This window comes from Castor canadensis, chromosome X, assembly GCF_047511655.1.
Source record: "Castor canadensis chromosome X, mCasCan1.hap1v2, whole genome shotgun sequence".
Taxonomy (NCBI): Eukaryota; Metazoa; Chordata; class Mammalia; order Rodentia; family Castoridae; genus Castor; species Castor canadensis.
In genome coordinates, this window is record NC_133405.1 from 45,132,458 (window position 1) to 45,149,402 (window position 16,945).

General features: G+C 36.9%; 1 protein-coding gene across 1 annotated transcript in view; it reads left to right on the forward strand.

Annotated features, from left to right (window-relative positions):
* The window catches only part of Gucy2f (guanylate cyclase 2F, retinal), a 103,000-nt gene that overhangs the window by 7,525 nt on the left and 78,530 nt on the right, over window positions 1-16,945 (forward strand). Inside the window, exons 2-3 of the mRNA XM_074062464.1 lie at window positions 2,676-2,977; window positions 16,339-16,693. Of these exons, the coding sequence (XP_073918565.1) occupies window positions 2,676-2,977; window positions 16,339-16,693 (657 nt within the window). The remainder of the gene's footprint in view (window positions 1-2,675; window positions 2,978-16,338; window positions 16,694-16,945) is intronic.

Here is a 16,945-nt window from a genome sequence, read left to right on the forward strand (position 1 = left end):
AACAGCATTTGTTGTGTGCATACATGTTCCAGGATACAGAAATAAATAGGACACTTCAAGAAACTCATAGTTTAGTACAGCTGACTTACATATATAAGGGCAATAAATCTTACAGGTTCCATAATAGATGTCAGTTCACATTATGTTGGGGGCTCTAGTCCAGTGTAACAAGTCATTTTTCCTGGAAAACAATCTGTCCAATGAGGTTTGGAAGCTTATTGGATAAGAATTTTCAAAGATAACATCTATGAGGAAGAGACAGTAGTAGGATTGGGAAGAGAGAATTGAACTGCAATGCAGTCACAATGAAGGCGTCATCTAATCCTGAAGGGAAACTCTGGAGCTGGGATGACCCTTCAATATTGTCCAGAATTGACATAAGGAGTCTGGGCCTTTTTAGATCCATGTAGATCAGTTATTAGGTGCAAACTAACCCAGTGAAAGTAGTAGAGTGTGCTAATAATTGCTTAACAGCCATCTCTCTGTGGGGGCCAGGTGGGGTGGGAAACTTTGATTTGTAGTGTTTGCGGATTTCCATAGTGTAATCTCTCCCACCATGACCAATTTCAAGTTACTAACATGATACTGACTGGCTCACAGAATCCCTGAAATTTAATCAAAGACTCTTGTGAACCGGCATAAGCCAGCTCCAACATACAGCTGAAGGCATGTGACCTTGGGAGAGGCAGCTCTCCTCAACTGATGGTAATTCTCAGTGAGGTATTAGCTATTAGTTGCTAACATTCCCAGCAGCCAAGGGAATGAGTGTTTCAGTCCTGAAGTGTGTATCTGGATGTACATCATAATAGCACCCTCTATACACACTAAAGTATTTGCTGTATTTTAACCAACACAAAGGACTTAGCTCTATTTAACATTTTCCATGCAGCAAAGTCATTTTAATATCCCTTAAGGAAATTAAATGGAATTGTATTAGGTAACCTTGATCAAGTCATTTGATCTCTGCCTTTGTAGAAAAAAGATATTAATACTTACTTTCTTGCTAAGAATACTGTTGGATGAACTGGCCAACTAACTAAAGCACATGGCTTAAATCATTTTCCCCCTCAACAGAATTATGACTGGACTAATTTGACCAAAGTGATTCATGTTTAATGGTGTAGCCAAATATAGAGAGGGTGATGCCTTCTAAATCCAACTCTTGCCTGAAAAATCCAAAATTTTCTGGCACTACATCTTCCCATTTTACAATATGTGATTATCAGCAATGGAGTCTGAATTCCTGTGTGGCTCATGAACTAGCTCCAAAGATATCTTTACAGAAGACTAAGGAAAGTCTAAGTGTTAGAACAAACATAGACCCTCTTAAGGTAATTATTTTGAAGGAGCTAATGGTCATTTAAAACTTTAAGTTATGGTGTGTTGTATATGTGGTGTGCATTTAAATCAACTTCATAACTTACTAGACATATTTTAAAAATGAAGGATACCAGCTGTAGCTCAAAAGGGAAATTTTCTGGGAGTACTTAACAAGTATAAAGATGGTTTTTTGAAAATGGGTGAAGCAATATGTAAATGCCAAAGACCAGTCATTGAACGTAGTTAAGCACACTTAGTTCTTGAGATTAAAGGTTCCGTGTAAGCATGTATAATTAATATTTACCAATGGCAATAGGACTTTTGCCTTTCTTCAGGGGACTCAGAATACTTGCCAGGCATTATCTAATTAAACTACTCAATGTACCTGTGAAATTCATTGGAATCTACATTTTAAAGATGTGGGCACTGAAGCACAAGTGGGCTTAAACTAAACTCATTTAGGATGCCAAGGACGAAATTGGATATAAGACTTTCAGTCTCATGATCTAGCTGCCACCCTTCAACCATGGCCCCCTCTAATCCACTCTATTCTAGCATATCCTTGCCAAACAACATAGCTTCATAAGTCTAGGAAGAATTAAATTGAGTACAAAGTAATTCCAATTACAGAAAGTCAGATTTTAAAAGTTGAACATACCACCCATAATATTAGTAGCATTTATAGATGAGTAAGTGTTAGTGCCATTCATTGTCTATAATGGCCTTGGTAAGAGTGAGAACAGTTGGTCAAAATGTATTGGAGTACATGTTTGTAGGAGGTGGACAATAAAAAGTGACAGTGGCTATGGGAATATTTCCCACCCTCTCCTTCTAAGCCTTCTTATTCTTAGGTATGAGAGTAGCTACTGTTTATTGAGTGCTATGCACTAAGCCCATTATATGAATTGTCTCCTTGAATCATCACTACCTCTCCCTGAAGTACATATTGTTACCTCTCTGTTTTATGGCTGAAGCAGAGAGAGGTTAAGTAATTTATGCAACAGTGTACAGCTAATAACTAGTGGTGTTAGAATATAAATTTAACCCTTCTGCTCCAGAGCCTCTTTGTTATGCTCCCTCCTACATATTTTACTAGTTCCTGTTCCTGTCCAGTATTAAGCTATGTATCTCACAGGCAAGTCTGTCTTGCCTGGAAGCCCAGTCTAGAGCCCCTGTGCTTACTTCAGCCTTAGTTGAGGACCTCAATTACTTGCTCATCTTATAGGCAGAGGAAAGAAATCATTTACAAAATGTTTAGAACACATTCATTTTTTAAATTTCTCCCATCTATAGTTTTTGGCACTACATTTCACTACCATGTCACTGCCATAACCTCCTTGTTTTCTTGATTTCAGTAATCATCATGTGTATGCATTCAGCTTTGATTGGGGGAGAGACCCAGATGCGCCTCTTGGAATGGGCTCATGATCTGAAAATGACCGATGGAACTTATGTGTTTGTTCCCTATGATGCCCTGCTGTACAGTTTACCTTATAAGCATACCCCCTATCAGGTCCTGAGGAACAACCCAAAGCTACGGGAAGCCTATGATGCTGTCTTGACCATTACAGTAGAGTCTCAAGAAAAGACCTTCTATCAAGCTTATATGGAAGCAGCAGCTAGCGGTGAAATTCCTGAGAAGCCAGAGTCAGATCAAGTAAGTGCAGACTTCACAAGTTATTATGAGCTTAGAACCTCAAAAATCAAGAAAATAGTGGTTTTTTCTATTTATTTATTCGTCTAGTCCATGAGAAACTGTCAGTAAAGGTGACCACGTTCAAAGCCTTTCATTTTCAGAAAACACTAGTAGAACAAAAATACATTGTTGGAATTTTTTTTTATCTTCAAGCAGCCCACAATGACAGCATATAATCATGCAGAATAAATAAAATATATTTAAGAACAGAGAAATAAAACTTTAATATATGCTGGTGCTATTGAAGGGGGCCTAATAAAATCCAAGTTTTATTTGTGACCCAAGTTCTGAACCAATTCAACACTAAGACAAGAGAGTTGATATATATGAAAATATTACCTTTATTACTGATAATGCTAGTATTGGAGGATTGTAGATATATTCGGTTTGTAGATATTTGAGCTTCCTAATACGGGACCTAAGAATTAAAGAGATTTATCCTATTAGCACTGTTGGACCACTGGAGTCCTGCCCCCAAAAAGGTGTGTTTTTTTTTGAACATGTGCAGCTCGGTGGAGCATTAGCAAAGAAACATACTTCTTGTAGGTAGTCTACTCCCAAAAGCAAGAAGATAGGATGGACTGAAGTACATATACTTAGTGCTTCTTTTAAACTAACCAGTCAGATTAAAGTCATTCCTCCTTTGTGGGAAGGAACAAGTAAGTGGGAGAATAGAGGCCAGGAATAATTTGCTGGTAGAGCTATCTTTATATAAGAGGAACCATTTGGGTTGAGAAAGAAGGCCTCCCATCTAATATAGGAGAAATAATACTTATACATGTATAGATGCACGTGTGTCTAGACATATTAGGGGCTCAAATCATAGCCACTTGAGCCCAGAGGAAGAAAAAAAGAGTGAGGCGTGTCATTGATAGACTAGATTCTTTTCATCATTACACTTTACAAGCCATATCATGCTAGTTTTTCCTTGTTAGCTGGTTCCTCTTATGGTCCCAGAATGGTTGCCACAATTCTTGACATAACATACAAGTGGAAATATCCAGAGGTGAAAATAGGAATGTTCTTCTCATGTGTTTCCCAGAAGTTCTCCCAAGCAGGCTTCTCCCCACAATGTCTTGGTCACAGTTGTGTCCCATATTCATGTCTAAATCAATAATTTGGAAAGAGGAAAGAGATTACCATGATTAAGTCTATAGCTGCCAGAAGAGTGTGAACAAAAATGAAATTCTGTTAGCAAGGAAGAACAAGTCAGATAGGCAGATAGGTTGTGTCTAATATTCACATTCTTTATGATATTCTTGTTTTTTATCCACCCTTTATTTTTTTCATCTTGTGGGCTGCTTCTCTCTCTCTGAATAAGTGATTCAGATGAAATTTAGGTTTACATACTCAGTCCATTCTTGATAGCAAAGATTTTACTAATTATTGTTCTAGTAAGAAAGTGACTAGCAGAAATTGCTGGATTTGAACTTTATTACTATTCATATGTCTATAGAAAATCTCTGTTTTGGGAGATACACACACATAACTGTCAATTGACAATTAGTCAATTTAGTCAAGAATTACAAGAATCCCTTAAATTGCTAAGAATGATTACTCAAGCCAATTGTTTGGTGTTGTATTTATAGGTTAGTAATCAGGTGGTGAATTTTTGTACTTTTAGCCAATAATTTTTCACCATATAAATATAGTCTAAGTCACCTTTCTACTTTAATCATAGAATTGAAGGAAAAAGAAGTGTGTCTGTGTATTGTGCAATTGTATGAACAGATATATTGGTATAAAAAACTCAGACCTTGCACTCTTGATATTTGATTCAGTCCCTTTGAGCTTGTGGAAAACATAAAGTAATTAAGGCAAAAAAGACACCATTAGCTTGGTTGCTAGGCAGCCTGCACTCTGCTTTAGACAAGGAAATAGAGCTGCAACAAAGAATCCAGAGCTTATTTTTTAAAAAGCTTATGGGGATGCATTTCTCCCCCAACTTTGCAGGTGCCTAGGCTAGACCTTCATAATCAAAGAATGATAGATGGTGAAATAATTATCTTCATGTTTCTGATAAACAAACTCCCCATTTTTCTAAATTACTCTGCTAACAGGTATTTTTGAAGGCATCTGATATAGCAGGAAGAACCTATGACAAGGAATTAGGCAAACTTGGGTTTAAATCCCAGCTCTCTGTGAAACACTGATCAAAGTTACAGTAAGATAAGAGTAAGATATTCTGGTCTGCTATTGCATGGTATGGTGACTATAGCTAATAAAGAGCTAGAGGAAAGGATTTTAATGTTTTCACCATTAGGGAAAGAAATGATACTGAGAGAGGTTAGCCAGGCTCAGAAGACCAAAAATCGTATGTTCTCCCTCATATGCGGACGTTAGATCTAGCACAAATACAGCAGTGTTGTTGGACTTGGGTCACATGACAAGGGGAGAGCACATACAAGAGGTATGGGGGATAGGTAGAAAACCCAAAACATGAAAGTGTTTGATGTCCCCACTCCAGAGGAACTAATACAGAAACCTTAAAGCGACAGAGGTTAACACGAGAAGGGGATCAGGAACCAGTGTAAAGATCAGTTAGAGATGATCAGCTTGGGTTGTAACATATTTGTACATGGAAGCAATGCTAGGAATCTCTCTGTACAGCTATCCTTAACTCAACTAGCATAAATGCTTTGTCTTTCTTATTATGCTTATGTCTTCTCTTCAACAAAATTAGAGATAAAGGCAGAACAGGTTCTGCCTGGAAGCGAGGGTGGGTGGGGGGGGGGTCAGGGGGGAGAAATGACCCAAACAATGTATGCACATGTGAAAAAATGAATAATGAAAAAATTTAAAAAAGAAAAGAAGAAAAGAAATGATAGATAATTGAAGAGGTAGGTATATTTAACCTGATTTAAGCATTATACAATGTATACATGTATCAAAATATCACGATATCCAATTAGTATGTATAATTCATATATTTTATGTACCAGTTAAAAATAAAAAGCATAAATCCCAGCTTTCATTCTTATATTGGCATATGCACATTGCTTGAAATTTATGATTTTCAGTTTCCCCATATGTAAAAGGAGGAACTATATCTTCTAGAGTTATTGTGAAGGTTAAACAAAGTAACATGCATAAAGAGACTAGAAGAATGCCTAGCCTACAGCTGCCTTCTTTTCCAGTGTTTCTCCTTTGAGGCCAGAGTGACCTTGGTTGATGGTGACCTAGTATGTAAATTATAATCTGACTTCAGCTTCCTACACTCTTGAAGTTTTCTGATTACCAGGAGAGGGTCTTTCAATATTCCCAACTTTCAAATTATTTTGCTTTTAGAATTTTAAATGGTGTTTTCTCAGATCAGATTATATCATTCATTCAATGTGTGTCTATCCCTGGACAGATAAACAGTTATTTATTAAGCATCTGCCATGGGATAGGCACTTGGTGAACTACAGAGAGAATGGGAGACCAGACAAGAAAGCTTTCTGTCAGTGGTGTATTGGAACCAGTTCATAAAAGCCAACTGAGTGAATCTTTTATGAACTCTGTGTTCAGTGACATCATTTTGGTAGCTTGAAATCAGGCATGGTTGGAGTATTTACATGACAAATATTGGCAAATGTATAGTGCTATTGTTAAATATTTAGCACATCACTTGTTTCTGCCCTTCTGGGGTTTAAATTCTCGTGAGGTAGACAGATAATAAATGAGTAAGCAAATGGTATTAACAAGACGGCTGTATTACTCTCTTGCTCAATAACATTTAATGAAATTGAAATTCTATACATAGGCTACATTGTCAATGGCAGTGTTTACAACCACTCTTAATTTATTTTTTTGCTTCTTTAAAAAGTAAAACAAAGTTATGCATAAACATAGTGAAGTTAAGACATGCTAGATGTTTTATATCAACAACAGCTGTCCCTAGATTTCCCTCTATCCTACATCAGAAGCCTCAACTTTTATGTCTTTTAGCTCTTTATTCTGGTATTTATCTATATGTTTTAAAATACTATACTGCTATTGATATGTATTATCAATCAGTTTTGGACATTTGTTGCATCCCTATTATAGTTGAGGATGACTGTTAGCCCTTTTTTATTTTCTTATCCTCTTTCAAACCCTCAGTATGATTACATCACAATTTTAGTTAAATCATGTTTGGTATTTTTAAACATAGGATCTATCTAAATATCATTCAGTGATGATCCTGTAAAAATCAAAAGTTTGTTTGTGATATGAATTATAACCACACTATACCACATAGATCAGCAAAACTTATCTTACACACAAAATAAGCTTACCTTAATTTGAGTTTCTAAGTTAGCCCACACTTTCTGATAGGGCTGTAAAATACCTTGAAAACAATTTTATAAATGGTAAAATCTGTTAGATTCCTTATTAATGTTATTTGTTTTTCTTGAGACTCTGTTCTGTTCCCATCTAAACTTACTCTCTTTAAAACTGTTGTACAACTATTATGCTGGAATCTCCATTTTCATCATCCTGGAAATACCTGTTCTCTCTCTTCTGTACTGGATCTGTACTTCATGACTCTCAGGACTCCCATTATCTTGGCTTATTCTGTCATTTTTATGGAGTACATCCTGTAGTTGCTTCTGAGAAAAGAACATAAGAGGTAAATTTTCTCAAAAATTTTGCATGTCTGAAAAGTCATTATCTGTCTTCACTATTGATTGATAGTTTGGCTGAGTATATAAATCAAGGTGAAATATAATTTCCCTCAGTCCTTTGAAGACATGGCACATTGTCTTCTAATTTCCACTGCTGGTGATTCTTATTTCTAACCCTTTAATACAACTCATTTTCATTCTTCTCCATCCTCCTGGAAGCTTTTTAATATTTTCTCTTTATTTCTGATACTACAAAATATGGTGATATATTCTGAGGTTTTAGCACATATGCTGTACCTTTGGTGGGGCATTTTGATCTAGAAGCTCATTCCTTTTAGAAAATTTTCTAATATTTATTTGATAATTTCTTCAATAACATTGTTTTTGTTTTTACAGAAATATTGTTAATTGAACATAATATTTCCTGAGTTGATCCTTTTTATATTAAAGAAGTAGAATTATTACTTTATTAAAACAAATGAGCATGACTAGGGTTCTATATATTGTTTTTATTTAATTATTAACATATTAATTTTACAGATTAATGGTGTTCATTGTGATATTCCCATTCATGCATATATCATGCATTATCCATGTACATCTACCCTTCTACTTTTGGTCCTCCCTTCCTCTTCCCTCTCCCTCCAGCTTCCTTCCCAGTCCCTAAAAATCCTCTTAATTTTTTCAGCCCTCTTTTTTCCTCTTGCCATTGCCCCTCTCACGTGACCACTATTTGGTTCTGTACTTCTATGAGGTTATTTATTGGTTTCCTTAAATGAGTCTGTCAATATCTGGCTTGTTTCATTCAAAATAGTGTTCTCCAGTTCCATCCATGATTACATATTTTGGCTATTTTAAGTAGTGCTATAATAAACGTGGAGGTACCAATATATTTTTGGTGTGAAGATTTCATCTCCTTTGGTTCTATTCTGGGTTGATCTTTAATTGTTTTATTATTTCTCATGTATATTCCATACATTTTTTAGTTTTTCTCCCTGACTTTCTCAACTTTGTGCTCTCAGTCTTTTACCATTTTTTAAAACAACATTTAGTAATCCTATGTTTGCTTTCCAAGAGCCTGTTCTAGTTTAGTGGCATCCTGCTTTTGTGCCACCTATATAGTATAGTTGCCCCATGGTATCTGTGGGGTATTGGTTTGAGAACCTCCATCCATAGATACCAAAATCCATGAATGCTCAAGTCCCTTACATAAATGCTACACTATTTGCATATAACCAATTCACATCCTTCTATATACTTTAAGTCATCTCTAGATGACTTATAATACCTAATACAATGTAAGTAACTGTGTAAATAGTTGTTTGATTTTGAAATAATGACAAAAGTCTGTATACATTTCAGTACAGACACAAGTTTTTGTTCCAAATATTTTTGATTTGCACTTGGTGGAATCTGTGGACATGAAATCCATGGGTACAGAGTGCTAATTATGTTTTCTCTTATTTCCTTGAAAATACTCATTATAGCTTTGACATTTTCTTTTTTTTATTGTTTTATTATACATATGTGCATACAAGGCCTGCCCTCACCCCCTTCCTTACCACCCACTCCGCTCCCTCCTTCTCCCCACCACCCCCTCAATACCCACCAGAAACTATTTTGCCCTTATCTCTAATTTTGTTGAAGAGAGAGTATAAGCCATAATAGGAAGGAACAAGTGTTTTTGCTGGTTGAGATAAGGATAGCTATACAGGGAGTTGACTCACATTAATTTCCTGTGCGTGTGTGTTACCTTCTAGGTTAATTCTTGACATTTTCTTCATCTCTCTGTTTTATCTCTTTTTTCCTCAGTGCTTAATTTTTCATGTTCCTTTGTTTTTGGTTTTTCTGTTTCATGTTGGAAGCTCTCCTTGGATACCTGACAATCATGGCTATATGTTCATATTTAAGAGCAAAGCTCCAAAGGGCACATTCGAAGGGTTTCATGCTTGGTAGGTATGTTGACCAGAGGGTTTCAGTATAGGGCAGTTGGCTAATCAGCTGTTTGCTTGTTTGTTTTTGGTCAGTTTCTGTAGGTCTTGGCTCTTGTGCCAGTCATTTCCTTCAAAGGAGAGTCCTCTGATCTCCTTGGGAGTCATAATCCTTACCACCAGCTCTCTGGGAGCAATGTTGGGTAAAGGAAACTGATATTCTCACTATTAACCATGAAGACTTTAACTTCTTGACTCCTTTTTGTGCCCCATGTCACTTCCAACTTCCTTTGTTTCTAGTGTGCCAGCTCTGGAGCTACTGTCAATCAATTTAACTTGTTTCCTGCAAAGGTCTGGCTCTTCTTGATGTAGGTAGGGATGGGGGATACTTAACTGCTCCTTACAGAGATGTTTAAAGAAGTCTTCTTTCTCTCCAGCCTCAGCGCCCCCCACCCCCACCAACTTGCATAGTACTTGGCTTCTCTAATTACTAATCCTACTGAGGATTCTGAGGGGGCAGGTTTGCATGTTGCTTATTAAATATTCCCCTCTGCAGGTACTTAGGTTTGATTGACCTCCATTCTGCTAAATCAGTTATATTCATATTCTGTGGTTCAGGGTTACAGATGTCTCCTGATATCATTGGTTATGGAAATTTAATGTTTTTGTTCTTTGTTCTGTTTATTGTTTGAGAGTACTATTTAGTCAGACAGTCTATAGAAAGTCATGAGGGGAAAAAGAAGTCACTAACAGGTGCATGTGATATTCTTTTACTGGTCAATTTACCAATTAATTAATTTAGCAAGCATAAAGCTTGGCTATTACACATTGCTTAAAACATGGGCTTTAAAGGCAGAGCACCCTAAGTTTATTTAAGTTGTCTATATCTGTTTTTTCCTCATTTTAAATTTGATATAATAAGGGTACCTAACTTACAGAGTTACTGTGAGAATTAAATGAGCTAGTGCACTAATGAGCTTCCCTGGCACCTAAAAACCTGTCAGTAAATGCTAGCTATTATTGTTAAGGTTGGCACTCTACAAGGGATAAAATGGAGAACAAAATAAGCATGAGAACTTTGCCCCAACAAAGAAGAGCAGTTTTACTATTTTAGGATATTAAGTTTAAAACTGGTCACAGATTCAAGACTGGGACAAGGGATTTAAGCACCATGCATCCAGGATGATGTTATCAGAGCCCTGTGCTCTTCTTCTGAAATGCAAATAGCCGGCATTATATATTCAGTGTTTACTCTTTACCAAGTGGCTTACATCAATGATCCTGTTAAATCCTCAAGCCAAGCCTATAAATTAGATCTTAATATGTACATTATTTTACTGATAAGGAAATTAAGGCTTAAGGTAAGTTGCCCACCCACAGTCCTATAGCTTGCAAAACCTGGGATTTAATCCAGAGCTTCTACCAGAACCTGACCACTTAACCACACATTGAGCTTATTGTGTTTTATTACATTGTACTAATAATATCTAATGCTAATGCTTTACTAAAGCAAAGTAACATTATTAAGTGACTAATACTTTGATTGGAATAGACTTATTTGATTGTTTTCCTCTGATGGAGGAGGTGCTAGGACTTTATGAGAACCTGTGAAAAGAGAACAAATACATTAATAGAGAAATTTAGAGGTGGGAAACCAGTGACAAACTTTCTGATTTGGTCTCAGGATGATTAGGCAAGAATTATCACTTCGTACCTTTATACTTCATACCTTTGTATACTTTATACATAATAGACTTCTGAAATTAGGTTTTGATGACTAATTCTTCCTTTATAATTGTATTTCAATGTTTTTAAATGCTTGAACACACATTTTGGTTATTTTCTCCAAATGTTGCCTTATTTGGTTAAGCAAAGGTAGTCCTCTGGGTTACTTAGCAAGCCTTGGGGATACTCCTTACAACTATTGTTTTCCATTACCCTAAATAAGTGTGCCTGGCAGGAGGTTCCTAAGATGAAAGGGTTGTGGTTAGGATTGGTACATTCCAGGAAGGTGCCCACCAGACAAGTTGTCAGGAAAGGTTGTTCAAAGCTCACAGTGGTTAAAATTGTCTTTGTAGCACATTCTTTATAAAATAAAATATACATATCTATATATAGTCTGTATAAAATAAAAGTGATGAGATCACATCAACAGATTGGCCTGTTATCTATCTCTTGGCCAAGTCCAAAGGTTGCTATCATGCATTATTGGACGTATCATTTTTAATAATAGAAATTAAATTACCCTTTGGTTTCTTAATCTCTCATGTACCTGGCTTCTTGTTCAAATGTGATGTTGCCATTTGGTCCTCCAAGTGATGGCTTTTCAAGCCTGGCATGTTTTGATGAATACTTCTGAGAACAAAATTCTTAGAAGCTAGTTTTATGTCTTTCCCAAGCATAGCAAATCTGAACTGATGATAATCAGCTTAACAGCATGAACCATTAAACTGAACAATCAATGCTCTTTAACCTGGAACTTATTCTTACATTTAAAAAAAATTCTAAAATACTTGAGATAGAGCTATCTACAGCCATTAAGTGAAAATCAATGATATGTCTCAATTATCATTCATTTATTTCTTCCAGTCCAGATCTGTACAGTAGGCAAAAACAATAGATTGAATCATCAGAGTTCTCCTCTTTCTGGGCTGTGATGTCAACAAGGTCATCTGTCTGACAGGAGTTCCTGCCAGTTCTGAAATACTTCTTTGGAGCTGTAGTGAGAAGCCAGAATGGCTATAGCAAATGTCCCTTCTTCTCTTGTTCCATCCTGTACTTCTTTTCTTTCTCATTATTTGCAACAAATGCAACCAAAGAACTTTTGTAATTGATGCTAATACAGTATGCTTTTGACTTCTGGGAAGAGAAAATTCCCATTGCTGAAGGGCAAAACGGATGAACACAAATCCGAGCCCTCACATCTAGAATAGGTCATTATGATAGCCTCTCTTTTGCAATCAAATGTTAAAATAATGCTCTTTCCCTTATCTTCAGGTCTCTCTGCCATGCCTTTTGTGGCTGTGTGTGTGTGTGTTTGTGTGTAATACATGGTAAGGGGGCTAGAAAATCCTGAAGAACAGGATTAAGTTTCCGTCATTTTATGGAGTTGCTGTCAGTCAGTTCTAACCAGTCAATCTGAGAGCACAAAGGGCAGTATTGGCTGACCAGCTGAAAAACCTAATGTAATGGGTCAAATCATAGAGAGAGGTGTTTTTAAGAGTTTCAGCCTTTGCTTTTGGCTATAGGTAGATTTAGACTCTTTTCCAGAAGACCTTGTGTCTTTTAAAACAGAACACCAGTATTTTTCTCTGTGTTTGGGGCTTGCTACTCTGTGTTTTTTTGCTCACTTGTTTTTACTAATATTGATTGTACTCTACCTTTTATCCTTCACTTATTGTCATACCTACCAAAACCCCAGAAAGTTGTCAGGCTCTTGCAAAAATCCTAAAGACAATGAAATGGAGCACCCAAGAATATCAGGAGGGGGAATTAGTCAAAACCTCTTTTTTTTTTGTATTTTAATGATTACTTTTTTCCCTTTTTTATTTTTGTGGTGGGTGGGGGCATTTACAGAAGTTCTTACAATATATCAAAGATATTGTACTTCAATGCACTCCCTCCACTATTCACCTTCATGCCCCCTACCCCTGCCAGGAATAGTTTCAACAGATATCATTTTTCCATTTACATACATGCATACACAGTATTTGCACTATGTTCATCCTCCGTCACCATTTTCCCACCTCCTCCCCACTCCCAGTTAATACCAACCTCCCAGGCAGGATGTGTTCTGCCTTCCTGTTCTCCAATTTTGTATAAGGAAAGAAGAAGAAGAAGAAATGACATTTTGGTTGTTTAAGATAGCTGCACAGGAACAGGACCTGCCTGGAACTGAGGGAGGAAAGGGGGAGAGGGTGGGGGAGGGAGGCAAGGGGGAGAAATGACCCAAACAATGTATGCACATGTGAATAAATGAATAATAATAATAAAAAGAACATTTAAAATACAAAAAAAAGAGCTGCACAGGGAGTTTCCTTGTGACACTTCCATGTTTTTATGTATTATAGTCCGATTTGGTTCATCTCTACTTTTCTTCTTTCATCCTTAGTCCCTTTCTTATGGTGGTTTCAACTGTTTTAAAAATTCTATGTTCATGCTTGTATAGAGAGTACATCAACCATATTCACCTTCTTAACTTCCTTCTTTTGCCTCTTCTTCTTGTATGTGACCTCCCTTAGTGTGACCTGTTCTTCATAGAATTGCTGTATTTGTATTAGGTCTGCATTCCACATATGAGAGAAAACATGCAACTTTTGGCCTTCTGCACCTGGCTAACTTGACTTAAGATGATGTTCTCTAGTTCCATCCTTTTACCTGCAAATGACAAAATTTTCATTCTTCTTTGTGGCTGAATAGAATTCCATTGTATATAAACACAAAGAAGGGAATGTCAAGATGGTGAATAGCTGAGGGACTGAGACTCTGAGCTCCAAGATTTCAGAAAAATACTTCAGATTTGTGATAGCAAGGATCAGGTAACCCTGCTTTTTTTTTTGCTAAGAAACCACCAATACATAGGGTGCACATAATGTTCAACAACCCTTAAATTAGCTTTTTGTAGTCAAAACTTCTTAAGGGAAGTGAGCCAGCCTTGGTGGCAGCACATACCATCCATCCATTTATGGTCTATTTCTACAAAGTGCATGTTGAGGCAGGGTAGTGGAGGGAGGTCATTGGTACAAAACTCAGGAGATAGGTGCTGATTTAGGCTCTGCTGATAGTTATTTCTGTTATCTGGGGCAACAGTTTTGGTTTGAACAACTAGAATAACTATTAACTAAAATGGGAAGACTCATTGTAGCTGAAGCAGGAGGATTGGATATGAAGATCAATTTTGGATATGTTGAAATTTAACATTCAAGTAGAGATATCAAGGTAGGCAATTGACTATGTGACTCCGGACTATAGGAGAGAGGTTGCAGCTAGAATCATAAATCTGAGAGTTATGGCATACATATGCTACTTAAAGCCACGAAAGCAAAAGTGACCACCAAGTGAGAGAGTGGGGATAGAGAAGAGAGCCAAGAACTGAGCTTTGGAGCACTCTAATGTTAAGAGGTCAGAAAGACGAAGAAGAACCCAGATATAGGCCAAACAAAAAATGTCTGCATGGTAAGGTTGGTCCCAGGACTTGATCAAGAGTTAGGATTTTTGGAGAAGTTCAGAACCAGAAGGGACCACAAAGAACAACTCCAATCCAGAATGCTAAACTGAGAAATGGGAACCCTGGATTCTGGTCTTGATTTTATGCTTAGTTGAGAAAACTTGACAGATCTCTTGACTTCTCTGGATCTCTCTTTTCTAGATAACTAGACAAGATGACTTAAAGATTTAGATATTCATAATTCTGTGCCCTCATTTTAAGGAGGAAGAAACTGAAGCTCAGAGAAAGGTGATAAGTTACTTGCCCAAACATCATGACATTATGAATAGACCACAGGCCAGTGTGTCGTCTTCCATACCATTAGTTTTAAACCCTGAATGCATATTAGGATCCTTACAGAGTTTTAAATAAAACTGATCACTAGGTCCAAAATTTAAATGTCTCATTTTGTTGGTGTGGGTTGGGTTTGGCATTGGTGTTTTTGATACTCCTCGGGTAATTCTAATGCATAGCTAAGGTTGGAAACTCTTGCTCTACATAAACAAGGCATGGCAGTATCTTGCTAGCCACTGTATCTGTGTGCATCTTCACTTGGACTTCTAACATAAAAATGATTCACTCAATTTTAAGTCCTTTTTTCACAGAAGGTTGTTATAGGAGGTAAGCTTTCTAGACCTTGTGAAACCAAAGTAGGGAGTATCAGCTTTCACTGAAGCTTGGTAAGATGACATGACCATGGCTTTTCTTGAACTCCATCCTATGGAAAACTAGGAAGCCATGGCCATGTGTATTGTGAGGGTGGGGGTTGCAGAGGAGATGGATTGTTTGATGTTCCTCTCTACCTTTTGGGATAAAAGATACAAGATTTGTTCCAAAAATAACTTCCAAGGTTAACAAGCAGTACATCATACCTAGTATGATGATATTATTACTTTGTTTACCAGGGCTAGTCATGCAATCTACTATAGCAGCCTTACCAATTTCCAGTAACTTCTCACCAAAGTTTTGATACTTTTCACACCAGTAGGATATCAGATTTTCTGATTAAAACCCATTCTCTATACACTATACCATTTGGGTCTATATATGTGTGTGTGAATGTGTATGTTTAAAACTGAATTCTGTTCACTTTTCTCTGGGGAAAATAGACCTTTTGAACTAAGGCAGGACACAGACATAGACTGTGGCAATACATTATTTACGGTCTTTCCACATATAAGTACCACTTTAGTAGTACCAGCAAAATGATTTTGCCTTGCATAATGCACCAATAATTAACTTAGTAAATTTCCTTTGAACCCCCCTTGTCTAGTCCATTCATTTTTTTAGTGTCCTTTGTAACCCAAGGTCACTTTCTTAGTTTAGAAGCATAAAAATATATTGTATATGACTTGGTTTGCTCATAAAATTGTTATATTTGATATATTTAAAGATGGGAAGGCCTGGGGGAGAAAAGCAGAAAAATTCAGGAGAGAAACCAAGCAAGTCCTCAGAAACATTTTTTCCCCCTCTGGGTCTTCATAGCTCTACTCCATTCAGACGTGCAGCACATAATAATGAACACAGGCTTGAAATATACTCTGAGATTGCTCTGGGGCAATGAGGGCCCAAGATAATTGTAATTTTTAAAAATAGGTTTCACCGTTGTTTGGAACCATCTACAATTCGATTTACTTTATCGCACAAGCTGTGAATAATGCTATGAAAGAAAATGGACGGGCTAGTGCTGCCAGCCTGGTTCAGCATTCCAGAAACATGCAGTTCTTTGGATTCAACCAGTTGATAAGGACAGACTCAGATGGAAATGGAATTTCAGAATATGTAATTCTGGACACCAACTGGAAAGAATGGGAACTCCATAGGACCTATACTGTGGATATGGAAACGGAGCTGCTACGGTTCGGAGGGACCCCTATTCACTTCCCGGGTGGCAGGCCTCCTAGAGCAGATGCAAAGTGCTGGTTTGCAGAAGGGAAGATCTGCCGAGGAGGTAAGGAATGGAAAATCACCAGTAGTCAGTTTAACTCATTTTGGGTACAGGGGTTCCTCCTTAAGATAAGGCATATTTTAATATTGAAACAATCATAAAGTTAGGCACTTGCAATGGGGTGGCATAAATGTCTTGGAACTTTATCTACTTAATTTAAAATAATAAAAACAATAAGAGGTACTTTCCAGCCAGAGATAATCATCCACAATTTAAATCCCTCCCATCACTCCTTTTAAAAATGATTTCAGTCTT